The sequence below is a fragment of the Gymnoscopelus braueri genome, assembly GCF_963280865.1.
Source record: "Gymnoscopelus braueri genome assembly, chromosome: 1".
In the NCBI taxonomy this organism is placed as follows: Eukaryota; Metazoa; Chordata; class Actinopteri; order Myctophiformes; family Myctophidae; genus Gymnoscopelus; species Gymnoscopelus braueri.
The window spans coordinates 54,372,853-54,393,203 of NC_137603.1; the positions used below are offsets into that span (position 1 = coordinate 54,372,853).

Below are 20,351 nucleotides of genomic sequence, written 5' to 3' on the forward strand. Positions count from 1 at the left end.
TGGCACCTTACACAGCTGCACAGCACGTGTTGATAATCGGTACAGAACTGAGAGCACCTCACCCCACAGCGCTGACACAATAAATACAAGTGTTAAATTCAAGGATAATGATAATGTAAATTCACAAGAATAGAATACTGGCAAGGACATGAATAAGTAATTACACTAGTGAATAATCACGGGGTCTCCACTTTTATATTCACAAGAACCGGCATGGTGCTCATCCAATACGAGGGAGACAAGAGACAGAAAAATAAGCTTTTTTTTCAGGGCAATATCTCCAGCCTTTCAATAAACTTTGTAATCCAATTCGCTGATGCAATAACAAAGACTTGTTAACCCATTAAGACCGGGAACGCATCTGTGCGTCATTTTTAGATTTATTTGGCTATAAAAAAATAGCAGATATACAAGCTCATAGCGCTATGAGCTTGTAGATCTGCTATTTTACAAAAATCGTGAAAATTTGTGCACATTTTTGAATATTTTTTTTCTAAGCGAACATTTTTAACTCATGTTACAACTTCTGGGGGTCCCTGGAACAAAATATTTTGAGATGGGGGTTCACGGTCCAAATACATATCATTTTGGGGGTCCTTGAGTGAAAAAGTTTGAGCACCACTGATATTACAGCGACATAAGTAAAAAAAAAAAAAACCTTCGGATTTAAAATACATTGTAGAATCCCCAGAACCCAAAAAATGAGTTACAAATGCTCAAATTTTCAAGATTTTTCTAAAATAGCAGATCTACAAGCTCATAGCGTGGCACTCGGTGCCGCGCCATGAGCTTGTAGATCTGCTATTTTTGAATAGCCGAAAGAAATCTTGATAATGACACAGATGCGTTCCCGGTCTTAAAGGGTTAAAGGCAGCACCATGCAATTACGGCATATAATAGGCCCCCGGAATCAATAGAGGCAGAATTGAGGCTCCAGTTTCCAATATCCAGACAGCCCAGAGTGCACAGACACTCAAATGACAGCATCAACTGTAGCGCCACCTAATCAACATTATTTCAAATTTGGATCATCTGAAGTCCATTGCTACATATTTATAGTTCATTACACCTCTCTAATTTGATTGAGAGGGTAAAGGGATACGTTCTGAGTGCAACTCAATCGTGGCGTTACAGTATCCTTTTCCCTTAGGGAAGCAGTGGAGCTTTTCCCTGTTAAGGATGTGTGCTTTACCAAGCACACCAAGGTCATCTTATCTCATTCCCTAAGTGCATAAGGTAAACGATACAACAGAACAGCCATTCTAAAGAGCCTGGTACACGTCGTCCGCTGCAGAGCGTTTTTGCCTTTTCCACAGTGCCACTGTAAACTGAAATGATATGAGACCTGTAAGAGCGATAATGGCCGTTTAGAGATGACTTAACATCGAACTTTTTGGCCATTTAGATGATGCTAGTACTGGAATAATAATAGTCTAGAAAGTAGTCAAAGCAGCAACACATAAGACAACAATAGATCCAATTAAAAGCATATTTTGGTCCCCACTCCTTTGGGGCAGTTGTCACTGTATATTTGCACATACGGTGAATGTGTCCTCTCCATTTAACCCATCCTATGTATCGTGGAGCAGCGGGCGCTGCAGGGGCCAGCAGTGCACCCAGGGTGGGTGTAAGTTAGGGGGTTAAGTGTCCTTGCTCAGGGACACTTCGAAACATAGACCGGGGGGGGGTGGGGGGGCGGGACACAAACTGACGGTCACCTTCTGTTTGAAGAGTTGTAAGGAAAATTGAACCTGGAGGTAGAGACTAGAGAGAGAGGCCAACTTCTAATAACTAGAAGGTTGCCCTGTTTTATCCTGTGTGCCAACACATCAGCCTGTCCGAATGTGAGCTGGTGACCTGAGGGTGGCAGGTACAGTACCACATCTCTGGCTCTCAGCGACAACACCAAAGTGACACGACAATGAGCTCCGTATTGCTCCTGGCTGGGACACTGTTCTCTGCTTTGATCTCTCTGATAACATCTGACAGTACATTTTGATTTAGTTTTAGTCATAGTCTTTTGAATAAAATTCCATTTGGTTTTAGTCATATTTTAGTCAACGTGAAATGTTTTAGTTTTTGTCTAGTTTTAGTCGATTAAATATCATACTGTAAGACTTTAGTTGATTTGGTCGACTAAAATGTATTTTGGCGGTGCCTTGATGGCGTCGTAATGGCTGATTTTACACTTGGCTGCATGCTGAAAATAGCCGATCTACAAGCTCACAACTCGTTGCAAGGCGTTGTGAGCTTGTACAGTAGATCTGCTATTTTCAGAGTGCAACACCGGAGCGCAACCAGTGTTCAACTGGATCTCTTCTCCAAGTCCCTCCCTAACATTTTAATCTAGTTTTTTTCGTCATATTTTTAGTCGACAAAATCAACACTGATAAAATTACGAATGCACATGAACATGAATTTTGATCATACTATGAAGTTGACAACGTAATATCCATCTCCTGCATGTTGATTGTTCTCATCACCTGCACCCGGAGCCCAAGGCTGACAGACACATGAAGTAGATTAATATAGCATTACAATGGTAAGGAAACCCATCATGTTGTGAAACTGAAAGTCACTTAAATCTCTGTTCTACACAGATCTTCTGCGAGAAACGATACTTTGCACCCTTGAAAGAAAAATTATTACAAAACAAAGCACTCAGTAGAGTGAAGATCTTTACCAAGGCAGCACAAAGGTATTCTGAAATCTGTCAATAATTTTCAAAATAATAATTAAAAAAAACAGTTAAATTGGAGAGGTTTATTATATAACTGGTGTAAGTAAATATGCATTTCTTGACTTGAATATAATAAGTAATGATCAATTCACACAATTAAAGGTCCCATATTACATTAACCACTTAAGCCCTCTATACTTAGTAAAAGGGACCTGAGTTGGCTCTGTATTTGGACACCTTTTTCCCCTCTACACCAAATCCCTTTGCCAAAAATAGCCGATCTACAAGTTCACAACTTGTCGCAACTTGTTGACTAATGTTCCTCGCAGAATATGGATGCTGGGGTTCAAGTGGTTAAGTTCAGCTTTTCTGCGCTTGTGCTACATACATTTGTGTCTCTGCTGTGTCTATTAAAACACAAAGTGTGAAATAAGACAAGCCAGCCAGTCAGTTGGTTATGGACTGCTCAGCTCAGAAAACAATCCATTCACATTTGCCTCCCTCACTAACGTCAAGTGGGGACTCGTTAAAATCATCCAATCTTTTGGAGAGGAGCGCTGCTTGCCAATCTCGCGTTTGATCCCCCTGGCCGGGTCTGACAACCCGTTCATTTACGACCACCGTCGTTCCAGCCTAGCCTACTTGTGCTACTAACGGAGATGACACAGCGTTTGTGCACTGCAACAGTTGTGTCCACCCATTCAACCCGGGAACGCATACTGTGTCATTTTAGATTTTTAGCTATAACCATTATTTTATACCTTTGGCTATTCAAAAATAGCAGATATTCAAGCTCGTAGCGTGTCACTCGGTGCCGCGATACGAGCTTGAGTTAAAAATGTATATATATTCAAAGATTTGCACAAATTGAAGATATTTTTTCAAAAATAGCAGATCTACAAGCTCATAGCGTGGCCGCGCTATGAAAATAATAATAAAAAAAACTGTTAAATTGGAGAGGTTTATTAATTATCTCTATTTCTTGCCTTGAATATATGTAAGTAATGATCAATGACCCATTGCGACGCATTGTGAGCTTAAAGGTCTGCTATTTTCAAAATATTTTTATACATTTTGAAAACTTGAAATGGGACATTTTGGTACTTTAAGTACATTTTGATGCCAATACTTTTGTACTTTTACTCAGGTAATTTTTTTATACCGAACATTTCCTTGAGTATTTTATTTTTACATTGTGGTATTGATTCTTGTAAAACAAATTGAGTACTTCTTCCATCACTGCCAGTTACACACTTGTGAGACACACATAGACAGACAGAAACAGAGCATAGAGGGCTCCATCCAGTGTCTTTCTTTGATCTCAACATGACGTTACTTATTCATTCTTCTTGTTCTTGTTATCTCCGAGTGTGAGCACAGAAAACACTCTTTTCGCAAATCAACTGTTTTTTTTTATTAGTTCTTTTATATATTCTTGGGATTTTCTGCCTTTATTCGATAACAGGCAATATTCTATGTTTACAACGAAAGTCAATGGGAGTGTCGTGGCCTCTCTCTCTATTCCCTGGGGATCTGTCTATTTGCGCTACTATACAGAATGACGTGTATCACTTCATATTCAGGTCAATTAAATGTGCACTCACCTGATCATCTCAGCATATTAAATCAAATTAAAACATGCACTGGGTAGATGTCAACATTGAAGCAAACCAACACTGATCAGGATTAGCATTGGCCAAAGACGAGACAAAAAAAAGGATTCCTGCAACCTCCCTAGACTGCATCCCAACGAGGACAGATCTTCAAGCTATCATCGTGTCGATGTTGATTACCTTGTAGAATCGTACTTTTTGTCAAGCAAGCAACACCGCTGCACAGAGTATAAATTAAGATACGACACGTTGTGAGCTTGTAGATCGGCTATTTTCAAACAGCCTATGTATAAAATAGGGCTAAAGTGGTTAATGTATGTTTTATAATGTAATAATCTATATCTGAAAAGTAACAAGTAACTAAAGTTTTCAAATAATTGTAGTTGAGTAAAAGTACAATATTTGCCTCTGAGATGTAGTGGAGTAAAAGTAAAAGTATAGACAATTGGAAATGCTCCAGTTAAGTGAAAGTACCTCAAAACTGTACTTAAGTACAGTACTGAGTAAATGTACTTAGTTACTTTACACCACTGTGTGTTAGACAGAACATGGTTTGTGTTGCACTCACCGCTGGTACATAACACTGTTCGGGTGAGCAGTGGAGGACAGAGCAAAATAGGCAACATTTTCAAAACTACTTCCAGAGGGACTACGTCACTGCATCACAACGTCCACTATGTAAAAGTAAATAAAATAGTCTGCATGTCCGGAACCTTTACCGCATAATAATAATAATAATAATCTTTATTTGTATAGAACCTTTCAAAAACAAGTTCACAAAGTGCTTCACAACACAAACCACAACAAACAGTGTGGGGAAAGAAAAACAAAAAACATGACACAGACAGTTCAATTGAAGCAATACCAACAACAAAAAAAGCTAAAAACAACTAAATAGAGGCCATACAGTAGAGTCCTCAGAGGAACACAAGAGGCCATTTGCATAAAGGTTGGGGCAGTGGTGGCCTAACGGCTAGAGGAGCACACTTGTTGCCGGAAGGTTGCCGGTTCGATTCCCTTAACCCGGCAGGATAAATCTGGGTGGGGAAGTAAATGGTCACCCCTCCCACAACACCGCTGAAGTGCCCATCTGTGTGTGTGTCTATGTGCAGGGCGTGGCTGAAAATGAGCACTTGTGCTCAGCCACTACCCTGGGTAAATAACCGAAAATAATAATAGTAAATAAATCAATTAAACTCTCTTCGCTTCGCACGAATTACCATCAAAATCCAATAATGTATTCCATATGGTATGCTAACTTTTGTCACACTAAGCTGGTAAGCCAGGTACTACGTCTTAAGATATTTTGTTCACAAACATAAATAAAGGCAGACAGACAGACGGGGGTCAAAAACATAACTTCCCCGGTGGAGGTCATAAAAAAATCTGCATGAAACACTTTTAAGACACTCCTCGTGTTTCTCTCTCGCTCGCCCTTTTACTCCCTCTCTCTCTCTCTCTCTCTCCAAGCACAATGCCATCTGCACCGTAACACTGGAAACTGTTGTTCCTTTTGATTAAATGTAAATGAGCTGGGGGCCGTTTTATCAAGTGTCCCGTGGCCCCTATGCCCCCCCCTCCCCCCCTACGCTGCCTGCACACACACATTGGACCCTCACAGCTGGGGGTTTGAACGCTCTCTGAACAGCTTGTGTTGGCGTCGTGGCCCTGGCGTCGTGGCCCTGGCGTCGTGGCCCTGACACCACCACAGCCCCGCCCCCCCGGGTGCAGAGGATGCACCCACTCGGAGCAAAAATTCAAACTTGGAAACTTGTAGTAGTACCTGGATTCTGTTGAGTTCAAAGCTCTGCTGTGTCTACCTCTGCTTGAATATCACAGTCACCCACCTGTCACTGAGCTAATAATGAGACCACAGACGATAGCCTTTCTTAAACCACTTCAACCCCAGGCATCCGTATTCCGTAGTTCTAAAGTAACTAAGTACATTTACTTAAGTACTGTACCTAAGTACAATTTTGAGGTATTAAATACTTTACTTGAGTATTTCCAATTCCCAATACTTTTAGTTCTACTCCACTACATCTCGGATCCAAAATATATTGTATAACTTTTACTCCACTACAATTATTTGAAAACTTTAGTCACTAGTTACTTTGCAGATATAAATTATAATATTATGAAACATACATTAATCACTTAAGCCCTATTTTATACCTAGGCTATTTGAAAATAGCTGATCTACAAGCTCACAACGCGTTGCGATGCGACGCGTTGTGAGCTTGTAGATCTGCTATTTTCAAAGTACAGAGCCAATGAACTGAGGTCCAGTTTTCTACAGTAAGTCTAGAAGGTTGAAGTGGTTAAAACAAACATAACAGTGACACTCTATTTGACTATTTTTGGAGCGCCATAAGGAGGCTATGAAGCAAAAGATCAATTTCGCTATGCTAAACTGGAGATTGGCCCCATCAGAACCATAGAGGATGATGGGTATTTTTGGTACACATGTCTCTAATGACAGGGCAGTGCAAAGGGTGGAGGGGGGAATCACCAGTGCGTATATTTAGCACACTGTTAAAGGCTCGTTGTTTCCACTATGGCTCTCAGGGACAACAGTTACACTATAGCCACGTTTTACTTACATTACTTACTGCTGAATTAATGTTGCATCTGACCTTAGTGCTCCTGACCTACTGAAAGAGTCTCCTACTGAGTGATGAAGCGGTCATCAAATTATTGGCTGAGGAATGCGAAAAAAAAAAAAAAGGGTGTGTCTTGGTTCTCAAAGTGGGGTCCGAGGACCCACAGGGGTCCTTGGGGTGGTTCCTGGGGGTCCCCACCAAAAGTAGTTAACCACTTTATCCATTTATAAGTTGGCTATTCAAAACTAGCAGATCTACAAGCTCGCAGCGCTTCACTTCGTGCCGCGAGCTTGTAGATCTGCTATTTTTGAACATTTTTTTTAAATCTTGAAAAATCTTGAGGTAATCATTTGAACATTTAAAACACAGCATTAAAAAAAAACTAATCTCTCTTCTGGGGGTCCCTGGCTCAACATATTTTCAGGTGGGGGTCCGCGGACACATATATATCAATTTGGGGGTCCTTGACATGAAAACGTTTGAGAACCCCTAATGTAAATGATGGAAAATAAGTAATGTTTTGGGTGAACTACTCCTTTAAGCTATAACGTTCACGAATGAATTGTGTGCCGTGTAAATGCAGTATTGATGCAAAGGGGGCGGGGCTTCAACAATAGCTGCCCCTGTGTGTAGCTTCAGAGAAGCAGTACTTTTCTTTACTTTCTTGTTACATACAGTACAGTACACACACACGGCATAAATAAGCCATCTCAGCAGCCTAATGATCAGTGGTGGAAAAAGTACTTAAGTAAAAGTATCAATACTGCAATGCAGAAATACTCTGTTACAAGTAGAAGTCCGGAATTCAAAATTTACTTGAGTTAAAGTACAAAAGTATTGGTATCAAAATGGACTTAAAGTACCAAAAATAGAAAGTACTCATTATGCAGAATGTCCCGTTTCACAAGTTTTCAAACGTATAAAATGCATATAAATCTTTAGAAAATTGCAGATCTACAGTACAAGCTCGCATTCTGAGCTTGTAGATCGGCTATTTTCAAATGGCCAAAATGTATATAGGGCTGAAGTGGGTAATGTATGTTTCGTAATAATAATCAAAATCTACAAAGTAGCTTGCAACAAGTTTTAAATAATTGTAGTACAATATTTGCCTCTGAGATGTAGTGAAAAAGTACAGAAAATCGGAAATACTCCAGTAAAGTAAAAATACCTCAAAAAGTTACTTAAGTACAGTACTTGAGTACATGTACTTAGTTACTGTCTACCACTGCAAAAGATGCATAGTGAGGCTGTCTGTCACGCACAGAAAATAGCCAATCTGCAAGCTCACAACGCGACTGAATCTGGCTTTGAGATTCCACAGCTGTCAGTGAAGAGAGGTAGTGGTACTGTGAGTGACACCAAGCTGCTGAATCTTCTCGGTGCTCCTTGATTTTGTCTTCCAAAGAGAGAGACATAGGGGGAAAACAGGTGTTTACATCCCTAACTTTCAGGGGCGTGTCACCTTGGCTTGTGGAGGAGCGCTGTCAGTATACAGTCACAACAACCCTGGTTCTCAAAAAAACATACGTTGTTACTTGAGCTATAGGCTCAGGAGGAGGTGAACCAGGCTGATGTTTTGTATAGCACGTCTTTGGGTCATGATGAGCTGGCAAAACATTTCTGAGCAGTGATGTCACGGACTAATCCTTGGTAAATTTATCCTAACGGCAGCGTTCGCTACACATGTGTTTTTTGTTTGTTTTTTCACGGCTCGCGCTACTCAAACACTAGCGGGATTATTATTTCTTGTCAACATTCAAGTAGATCTATGAGAAGGTACAACCCAGGTAAAATAATGTGTCATTATAAAAATATATAAATGATATATGATTAGCAGTCTACTTCCTTCTGTTGTTACGGATGGATTCACATTGCAGTGTTCCGTACTCGAGTACGGTACGCAACGTTCACACTATCAAAACATCTGCCAAGTGGTCCGGGGTGCGCACCCCAAGTCAACGGTGGTTGTCAAGTTGTAAAAATGCTGAATGGTGTAGCAGTGGATAAAACAATACAAGTAAAGAAAATATACTATGGGTACTGTGGTAACTGGGGTAAAATGACCCATCTATAATGTCTGCTACTCATGTATCACAGCACGTAGATCAATGTTGGGGGGGGGAAACAATAAAGCCACCAATGAAAAGAAATAGCTCACTGTCAGCTATTGTAATGCAACAGCTGCATCCATTTAAATTGCTCAAGATACAGTATGATGCATTTCCATGCAGTCCATGCTGACTGATAATGCCATCAGGCCTCAATGCTTTTCTGAAAAACTGCCAGGAAACCTGTCTAACCCGTTCTACAACATCCACTCCAGCGTGCTACATCATTTTAATTGGCTACACCTGTAGTGGGCGATACGTCTTCATCACCTGCCTTTTCCCATAATCAAATAGGGGGGTATTGGAATGTTGTGGACGGAGGGAGAAAAAAAATAAAACAAATGAAGTAAATGATTTATTTACACACATCACCAAATTTTCAGTACTTTTACTTTTACTCCACTACATCTCAGAGACAGATGTTGTACTTTTACTCCACAACAATTATTTTAAAAAATTAGTTACTAGTTACTTTGCATACATAAATTGTGATATTATTAAACATACATTAACCACTTTAGCCCTGTTTTAAGCGACGCGACGCGTTGTGTGCTTGTAGATCTATGCTATTTTCAAACATTTTAGTACTTTTACTTTTGGTACTTTAAGTATATTCTGATACCAATACTTTTGTACTTTTACTCGAGTAAATGTTGAATTCCGGACTTTTACTTGTAACGGGGTATTTCTATATTGCAGTATTGGTACTTTTACTTTTAAGTAAAACATTTGAGTACTTTTTCCACCACTGGTATTGGAATGTTGTGGACGGAGGGGAAAAAAAAGGAAAAAAACAAAGTAAATGATTTATTTTACTCACATCACCAGCAGCTCCAAGTAGGCCACCATTGGCCTCTGCCATGTTCATGTAGTTGTTGTTGTTCTGGAACTGCAAGCGAAAGAGAGAAAACAAGAGAAATATGACACAGTCATATTTTACCAGGTTGCAGATACATACAGTGGCCGAACATAGTATTGCGGGTCGTCTTTAGATCCCATATTCTGAGAGGACATTGAGCCCTCATTGGCTAAATGACCAGCCAATGAGGAAAAAGTCACGCAAAAGGACCAGCCAATGGGGAAAAAGTGACCACTAGCGAGTGTAGATATAGACCAGGTTTGGCAACCTGGTAAAAACAAAACACCATGATCAACCCCTGCTGACCTCAAGATAACATGTGGGGTGTGTCGGTTCTCAAAGTGGGGTCCGGGGGACCCCCATCGGGGTGGTTCCAGGGGGTCCCCAGCAAAAGTAGTTAACCACTTTATCCATTTATAAGTTGGCTATTCAAAAATAGCAGATCTACAAGCTCACAGCGCGTCACTTCGTGCCGTGCTGCAAGCTTGTAGATCTGCTATTCGTGAACATTTTAGAAAAAACGTGAAATTCTTTTTGAACATTTAGCATTTTTTAAACACAAATCTTCTCTTCTGGGGGTCCCTGGCTCAACACATTTTCAGATGGGGGTCCGCGGACAAATATATATCAATTTGGGGGTCCTTGACATGAAAAAGTTTGAGAACCACTGGTGTAAATGATAGAAAATAAGTAATGTTTTGGTTGAACTACTCCTTTGGCCTCTTTGCCATATTCATGTAGTCGTTGTTGTTCTGGAACTGCAAGCGAAAGAGAGAAAAAACAAAACACCATGATCATTCAACCCCTGCTGACCTGAAGATAACATCAGCCTGGTGGTGTTATATAGTTGTACAGGCGGCTTGCCTTTCACAAAGGACGGCAACATCCATTCAAACGACCATGTCACACACTTTGCTTTGAATGTTTACACATTGAGTTAACCCCTCGCGCTCCTTACACATGTGAGTTCTGCCACTTTTTTTTGCTGTTATTGTGACGTGAAGAGAGAGAGAGAGAGCGGGGGTCTGTGAGAGGCCCCGATGCAGGCCCCCCGATTCAAGAGCGGAGGTAATGAGAATCTGGCCCTGGCTATTCAGGTTCTATATGGGATGGCAATTAAGGATGTGTTTGCATCACAAAGAAAAGCATCGAGATTCAGTGGCAGGTTATTAACTTCAAGTAACCTGTTTGGGTGGGTAGGGGGGCGGACGACTAGTGTTACTGAGAGAAAACAGATAGTGGAGAGCATCTGTAGAGCAATGATGGTGTAGGTGCGGCTCAGTGCGTCGATGTGGTTTTGTTGGTTATGTTCATCTGTGTTCTGGACTTGTAAATGGAAAAACATGACCTTTTCAAACGTTCTTCTAAACCCCCATCCCTGCCTTTATACTCCACTGTTTACCCAATGTTACAAAGGTAAATAACGTTTTTTACACCCTCTGAATCCATGTAAATCATATCTTTTGCAGTCACATGGCTGTCAGGTCTTTGCATATAAAGCTCACGCATCAAATGTAAGTGCCAGAAAACATCCACAAATCCAATGAATTACAACAACAACAACAACGACGACAACAAAGGCAGTGGTTGGTGACATACAGAGGCCACAACATTGTAATCACAGATTGGGGCTATTAAAATGTAGGTAAGCAATAAAAAAAAATTGTGCTTTGGTTAAAAAATATGTTTTTTTTTTCTGTCCCCCTCCCCACCTTCAACCACTCTACCCCCCCCCCCAACCCACACACACACACACACACAGCCTGCTGGCAAAATGGCAGCCACTTCCTTTCTTCTGAGACACAAGCATGCTGACAGGTAGGAACAATGGGACATAGAATGAAGAATTATGGGCTAGCAGCTGGGCCCTGGAGCACAATGCACCTCTCTGTGAGCCGCGGAGGAGCCGAGGAGCAGCCCCTGCCTACACGGCCTGCAGGAGAAAGAGAATCACACACACACACACACACACAGGAGTTGTGTCTTCATGAAGTTTCCACTGAGAACACTTTCTGTTATTCCTCCACAAAAGCACAGGAGTAATCTCCTTTGTGTGTTGATTACAAAAAGTCTCCTCTCTTCAAATATGATGAATTCTGAATAACTTCAGTGAGACACAGAGAGAGAGAGAGAGAGAGAGAGAGAGAGAGAGAGAGAGAGAGAGAGAGAGAGAGAGAGAGAGAGAGAGAGAGAGAAGAGAGAAAAGAGGAGAGAGAGAGAGAGAGAGAGAGAGAAGAGAGAAAAGAGGAGAGAGAGAGAGAGAGAGAGAGAGAGAGGAGGTTGGGGGGGAAATGGTTTCTTATCTTATAGCAAAAAGGCCAAACAATAGCAGAAACAAATTAAGATCAGAACGAAATGAGAAGTGCATTAATATACTTCACACTCCTTTGTGGGGCTTTTTTTCTCTCCTCCTTTTCTTTCTGACTGGTTAGTATGCGAATGTAATTACTGAAAGAACTGCCGCTAATCAACTACGAATGGTATCCATTAATTAGTCTATGCCCTGGAGAGAGACAAGAGAGAATCAGCAGCAATGTTAACAGCGTTACGCACCAATGAGAAGGGGGGGGGGGGGGGGGGGGGAGAAAGCCACAAGCTTTGCAAGCAGTTGGCAAAGCAGGTGTTTTTTGGGGAGGGGGGGGTGAGGGAGGGCCTTCACAGTTCCTATAGTGCTGGTCTTACCTGGAGCTGTCCTACTGAACTAGATCTAAAGCCTAGTTCAGAGCCAAAAATTCACAACTGCCAGTGAGGAGCCCCCACCAGGAGGACGTAGAGCCTTCGTCCTACTCCTCCCGCCCAACACTCCCCGCTGACAGGTGCCGCCCCCAGCTCGTAGGAGTTACATGCAATGACCAATATCACCCTCCCTGACCGGCTTCCCTCCCCTGAAACACGGGCCAATTGTGTTCGTGTAGACGCTCAACAAAGCCGGATGCACCACACGGTGGATTCGAACCCACAACCTCCGTGGTGGTGGGCAGTGACTTTACCACTGCGCCACCCGAGCGCACTTTTGTACTTTTACTCAAGTACATTTTGAATTCCGGACTCCTACTTATAACAGAGTATTTCTACATTGCAGTATTGATACTTTTACTTAAGTAAAAAAAAAATAGCACCTTTTCCACCACTGCTATTGGTTGAGGTCAAAGTTCACCAAATGTGATGACAAGCGAAGCGGAAAAGGCCAATTTCCTTTTTGCCATCGGAACGCAAAGACAGTGAAGTGAACAGGTGGGTGAATATTCAATTTGTGCAACGTGTGTGACTGACTGTGCCCTAAGTTAACACACACCCACGTGCACGCCACTAATGCAGAAGCACACACAGGCAGAACCTCAAGTGGGACGCATCTGTCAATAAGAAGCACTCCCTCACACTCTCCTCGCTATAGAGCAACTCTGAGACCCGACATGGCCGGGTTACGTCAGACACTCGCTGGTAATTAACCCATTTAGACCGGGAACGCATCTGTGTCATTTTAAGATTTCTTTGGGCTATTCAAAAATAGCAGATCTACAAGTTCATAGCGCGGCACCGAGTGCCGCGCTATGAGCTTGTAGATCTGTAGATCTGCTTGTAGATCTGCTTGTAGAAAAATGTAGAAAAATCTTGAGATCTTTTGTGCAAATCTTTGACTATATATGTTTTTTAAGGCAAACATTTGTAACTCAAATCTTTTCTTCTGGGGGATGTTTTCATGTCAAGGACCACCAAAATTATATGTATTTGGCCGAGGATCCCCCATCTCAAAATATGTTGTTCCAGGGACCCCCAGAAGCAACGATTTGAGTTAAAAAGGTTCGCTTTAAAAATATATATATTCAAATATTTGCACAAATGTTCAAGATATTTCAAAAATAGCAGATACAAGCTCATATATCTGCTATTTTTGAATAGCCAAAAGTATGAAAAATAAAATAAAGTGGTTACACACAGATGCGTTCCCGGTCTGAACGGGTTAACCTTACGCCAGGGCTTATCAGGGAAGTGTTACCCTGTCCCCTTCTTCGTCTCTTTGATAACAAATTGAAGTCTCAGAGATATCCGCCCTCTATTCAAACACAGGGAACATTGTACCGATTGTGTGGGGAGATAAAGTGCTCTGTGCCGTGGCCGTCTCCGTTTCCTCCACCCCTGCGTTTCTTCGGGGACGACAGTAAGACTTTTCACAGAAGGGTGAGAGAAAACAATAGCTCCTCATTGTGGACGTTGTGGAGTTCCAATGGGAATTCTGGGAAGGCCCAGAGAGAACACATGCACGGTATGGATCTGTGAGCTTCACGCTGGTTTTAAATGGGAATATCGCCGTTATAGTTGAACATTCAGATACCTAATAGGCTTCCTCAGGGTTGCACGGGGGTGGCACGGGGTTAAAAGTTCCTGCCCACCACTGTAGAGAGTGGGGTTCGAATCCTCCATGGTTTCTCTGGTTTTGTTAGTGGCCGTAGTGATGTGCGGGTCAGGGTTTTTTTTCATAATCCGGCCCCGCGACGGGAGCCCACACCCGCCCGCCAAAAAATGTATATAAATCAACGGCCCGACCCGTCTCGCAACCTACCAAAAAAAAAAAAACACCCACACAAGCAAGTCCATTCAATTGCTTTCCAGAGAGAGAGAGGGGGACAGAGGGAGGGAGAGAGAGCGCGAACGAGGTGTGTTGTGGTGGGTTTTTTTCTTCCGTGGGTTGACCCCGCTCCACCCGCCCTGCGATAATTGCGTCGTAATCTCTAACCCGTCACCCGCCCCGCCGTTCAAACCCGCGGGACCTGCGGGCTACGGGTCGGCCCGAGCATCACTAGTTGGCCGTGTCCGTGGAAGGGGCTCGGGGGTCAGAGGAAGATCTCTGTTGGCTGCAGCAGTGACTCTTACAGGTTGGTTGGGGGGGGGGGGGAGATAGCGTGTTCCTCTGCATGCTTTAACACTCTTGGTGAAACTTCTAACTGCCAGTTGAAGTACAAGTTCGGTATTAAAAATGTACTTGAGTAAAAGTACAAAAAGTATTGGCATCAAAATATACTTAAAAGTACCAAAAGTAAAAGTACACATTATGCAGAATGTCCCATTTCACAGGTTTTAAAAATCCTTTCTAAATAGCAGATCTACAAGCTCACAATGCATTGCATCGAAGCCATGTGAGCTTCAACACCAACAATATTCACAAGTTTGCAACTCAATTAACCGTCATGTTACACATCAGGCTTGTGTTGCCAAAACACTGCTGAATACGTAAGAATCAGGGATTGAAACTGGCATAAAACATTTTAATAATGGTCTGGACCGCTGGCTTAGCGGTCCAGACACCTAGGCTCTAAAGTAGCCTAACAGTGCGTCGCGGGTTTGAGTCCCCGATCCCGACGGTCTTTGCTGCATGTCACTCCCCATCTCTCTCTCCCCATTTCCTGTCAACCTACTATCCTATCAATAAAGGCATATAAGCCAAAACATGAAATCTTTAAAAATATATATTATAAGAATAATAAAATGTTATATACTGTATACTGTCTCTATATACACACTGTAACTGCAGATGCTGACGACCTGATCTCCTCACTACCTTCATTAGCAGATACACAATGAAGCGAGGGGCCAAGCAGCGCTAATTAGCGGTGTGGGATTCTGTGGGCTCGCTGGTCTCTACAGGGCATGTTTTATTGTGCGTCAGGGGCCCTTTAAACCAGTTAAAACCTGGAAAGCATATCTGTGTCATTTTAGATTTTTTCGTTGGCTATTGTACAAATAGCAGATGCACGAGCTTGTACGTCTGCTATTTAGGAAAAAGGTTGAAAGTTTGAGAACTACTAATTTAGAAGGCATTTTGTGGAATGGGCCTCGGCCAGGTCTTAAAGGGTTAAGAGCAGCACCACATCTCCTCAGAGAGACCGTGACTAACACCCCAGGAAATGTCCCCAAGCCACCGGTATCAATCTTGGCCGTTAAAAGCCATGCAATGCATCGCCGCCACCATGGTGGTGCAGAGCCTGGGCCAACAGCCTCAGCGGAGAGAGAGAGAGAGAGAGGACAACCAGAGCAAGGGAGGGAGCGCCGGGTCTTGTTATTGTTATTCTCAATTCATTTTCAGAGAGAGAGAGAGAGAGAGAGAGAGAGAAGAGAGAGAAGAGAGAGAGAGAGAGAGAGAGAGAGAGAGAGAGAGAGAGAGAGAGAGGCAGGGGGGGTGCATAATGCTCATGTTCATGGCCGTGCCGATTGAGTCAAATGCCAGATGAAATTAAGTGTGATTGGAGCAATCGCGCAGCTGACTGTAAAGAGGGCCCACACCAAAATGGGTCAGCATCTAGACAATGAACGTTGTGTAATTAAAATGATGAGTGGGAGCTGGATGAGCGATACCATTTTTTTTTTTTTTAAGACTCGTTAGGGGGGCCAAACATTGCCGCTGTGTGTGTGCATGACATGTACTTTTTTTGGGGGGAGGGAGCATAGCCGTTTAACATGGATGGAAACAAGATATGACACAGTCATATTATACCAGGTTGCTTATTTCTCTCACTAAACAAGGCAACGTTTTTAGATCCCATAAGGTTGCTTATTTCTCTCACTAAACATGGCAACGTTTTTAGATCCCATATTCTGAGAGGACATTGAGCAACAGCGCCACTTACCATAGAGTTACATACAGTGGCCGAACACAGTATTGTGGGTCGTCTTTAGATCCCATATTTTGAGAGGACATTGAGCCCTCATTGGCTAAAGGACCAGCCAATGAGGTAAAAGTGCCGCAAAAGTCAGGACTAGCGAGTGTAGATGTAGACCAGGTTTTGCAACCTGGTAAAAAGGCTGAGAGATTGTGGTCAGTTGAACATGGCAGGATATATAATGCCCCTGACAGACAGACACGCTAGCCAGAAGGCAGTGGTGGAAAAAGTACTCAAATGTTTTACTTAAGTAAAAGTATCAATACTGCAACATGGAAATACTCTGTTACAAGTAAAAGTCTGGAATTCAAAATTTACTTGAGTAAAAGTACAAAAGTATTGGCATCAAGATGTACTTAAAGTATCAAAAGTAGAAAGTACTCATTATAAAGAATGTCCCATTTCACAAGTTTTAAAATGTGTACAAATCTTTTGAAAGAGCTGATCTACAAGCTCACAATGCGTCACGATGCGACGCATTGTGAGCTTGTAGATCTGCCATTTTCAAATGGCCGAAATGTATATAGGGCTGAAGTGGTTAATGTATGTTTCGTAATAATAATAAAAATCGACAAAGTAACTACTGAAGTAACTAAAGTTTTCAAATAAATGTAGAGGAGTAAAAGTAACATTTTTGGATCCGAGATGTAGTGGAGTAGAAGTAAAAGCATTGGAAATTGGAAATACTCCAGTAAAGTAAAAGGACCTATCAAAATTGTACTTAAGTACAGTCCTTGACTAAATGTACTTAGTTACTTTACACCACTGGTGTCCATCAGAATGGACACCAGAGAATGAGTGTCTGCTTTTCTATCTCTATCATTTTGTGTACTGTAAGTGTAGGTCCCGTCGTCCTTGCATCAAACGAGTCCCTGGATGGAAAGTGAAACCTGTCAATAGATCTCTGCATCGTTCATCAGTCACTAAAACAAAGTAGTGAACATGAATTGCATTTGGACAAACTTTTAGTCAGTGTGATGTTTTTTTTCTGCTCTGTACTTGAACCAAAGGGACTGGACAGAAACATCAACAGCAGCAACAACAACAGAGGCAACAGCTCAGGCAACAGAGAGGCGAAGCTTTAACCCATTGAGACCGGGAACGCATCTGTGTGTCATTTTTAGATTTCTTTGGGTTATTAAAAAATAGCAGATCTACAAGCTAGATCTGCTATTTTTGAAAAATCGTGAAAATTTGAGAAAAAAAAACGTATGTAATCTATATCAGTGGTTCTCAAACTTTTTCATGTCAAGGACCCCCAAAATGATATGCATTTGGCCGCGGACCCCCATCTCAAAATATGTTGCTCCAGGGACCCTCAAGAGGCAAAGATTTGAGTTTAGAATGTTCGTATTAAAACATATATATATATATATTGGGGCGTCCGCTGGCCTAGTGGTCCAGACGCATACCATTATGCTGGTAAGCCAGGGTTCGACTCCCAATCCCGACGACCTTTTGCTGTATGTCATCCCCCCGTCTCTCTCCCCATTTCCTGTCAGCCTTCTATCCTATCAATAAAGGCAGAAAAAGCTTTAAAAAATAAACATATATATATTCAAAGATACGCACAAAATTTCACAATTTTTCAAAAGTGCCGCGCTACGAGCTTGTAGATCTGCTATTTTTGAATAGCCCAAAGAAATCTTTAAAATGACACAGATGCGTTCCCGGTCTTAAAGGGTTAAAAGAAGCCAGCACATCTAAGCTCTGCATGTTTTCTCCCTGAGATCAGGTCATCCTTGCTCTCACTCTTCTTTTATCCTGCTAGAGGGGCTCTGGCAGACGGGAACAAATGGAACAGGAGAAAAAAAAAGAGGGGGGCGCTTTAAAATAGCCATGGGATAGGAGTCTTTTATTAACAGTGAATCGCATGGCTAAAGGTGTACTCTGTAATACGAGTAGCACAGGCCAGACAGACATGGCTAAACGGCAGAGAAAACACACACCGTTCCATCCACTGTTTTTTCTTCCTCCCGTGTGCAGCACCAGCACATTTTACCCCCCCCCCCCATAACTGTTACACAGAGTAGAATGAAGAGCTTACAGTGGATGGCGATGCCGCTGTGAAAAGAACATACTGTTTAAATATCACAGGGAGACGCAAAACTATCTTACATTTAACTCATTCACTGCCAAGGACGACTATGACGACTTATTTTTAACCAGGTTGCAGACCTGGTCTATAGATACACTCCAGCTAGTAGTAGTGACCAGCTAGTAGTGACTTTTGCGTGACTTTTTCCTCATTGGCAGTTTTTTTTGCCAATGAGGGCTCAATGTACTCTCAGAATATGGGATCTAAAGACGACCCACAATACTGTGTTTGGCCACTGTATGTAACTCTATGGTAAGTGGCGCTGTTGCTCAATGTCCTCTCAGAATATGTGATCTAAAAGCGTTGCCATGTTTAGTGAGAGAAATAAGCAACCTGGTATAATATGACTGTCATATCTTGTTTTCCAAAGGCCTAGACTGCCAAGGACGACTTTTAGTTTTTTTTTTTTTTTTTCACTAGATGGCGCTGTTCTCTAACACATGAGTGACCATTTCATCCCCAGATGCACACAGATCCAGGAGATCGCGTGATCCCAAGATGTACTGCTCCATTGACTTCCCGTTTAACGTCTTTGGGAAATCGACCTGTATCTCACCTCCTGTGTTTTTCTATGTATTGTGGACGAGTCGTCGTCCACAAAATGTGATGTGATGACATTATTATTATTTTTTGCGGAAGCACAGTGAAACCCTCCCGTGATTACCAAGTATCAGGGGATTGATCATACTGGAGATAAATATTCTGTGACTACTTCAAAAGGTAAGAAAATCTAAAACATTGCTGGCAGTGGGTGCACACAGCCAGAAATAACTCTGTCAGTGAAAGAGTTAATAAAATGACATTATGAAAGCCACCGTGTTTCTATGAATGCACAGTATTATGAATCCCCCCCCCCCTCCACTCACTTTTCTTTCCCCACTCTCTCGGTGCTGATAATATTTCCAGGATACTGTGATACTTTGTGTAGTCGAAATGTTCCCATGCTTTATTTGGAGAGGTCGGTAGCTTTATTAAACCAGGCAAACTGCAACAAGTCAGTAAGTCAACTTTTAAATGGAAGCATTTGAATTCACAGAGTACATGCACTATAGGGCTTGTTTACTTCATTTCCACCCCGAATAAAACCTATGCTGTTACAGCGATAGATTTATTTCACTCTTGTTAACCCCCAGTGAGTCTAGGAATGATTTTTACCCCCCCCCCAAAAAAAGTATTTCCAGTGGGAAATGAGCAGTTTTATACAGCTATTATGGCAAACGAAATTATTTCAACCTCAGGGCAATACGCAATATTACACCAACGTGACCCCATCTCACCTCCAGTGTGATGAAGTAACCGCACAAATCCTATCAGTAAACATGGACTGGACCCGGTGTGAAGAAGAGCCCACCAGCCCAAGATTATCACCATCAGTATGGGGGCATACAGATGGAAAACATTCACTGTACTCTGTACTTCTTCTCATGCTGTAACCTTGTCGTTTTAACCACTTTCAACATGGCATTTTGGGCATGTCATTATAGGAGAAAACTTTCAAAAATAGCGAAAATAGGTGATCTACAAGCTCACAAAGGTTGTGTGCAAAAAAAAGGGCTTCAACACTTGACTTGATTTGATTTGGGTCAAAGATATACAAGTAAAACCACAATATAACTTAACCCATTAAAACCGGGAAAGTATCGTGTCATTTTACATGATCACAATCATTTCGACCACTTTAACGATTATTTTATACTTTAGGTAAACAAGCTACGGAGGCACGGTGGTGTA

At 42.0% G+C, this 20,351-nt stretch overlaps 1 protein-coding gene across 1 annotated transcript in view; it reads right to left on the minus strand.

The window, feature by feature from the left end:
- tox3 (TOX high mobility group box family member 3) overlaps positions 1-20,351 on the minus strand; it is a 99,511-nt gene that overhangs the window by 31,826 nt on the left and 47,334 nt on the right. The window contains exon 2 of the mRNA XM_080435716.1: positions 9,828-9,896. Coding sequence (XP_080291842.1) covers positions 9,828-9,896 — 69 coding nt within the window. The remainder of the gene's footprint in view (positions 1-9,827; positions 9,897-20,351) is intronic.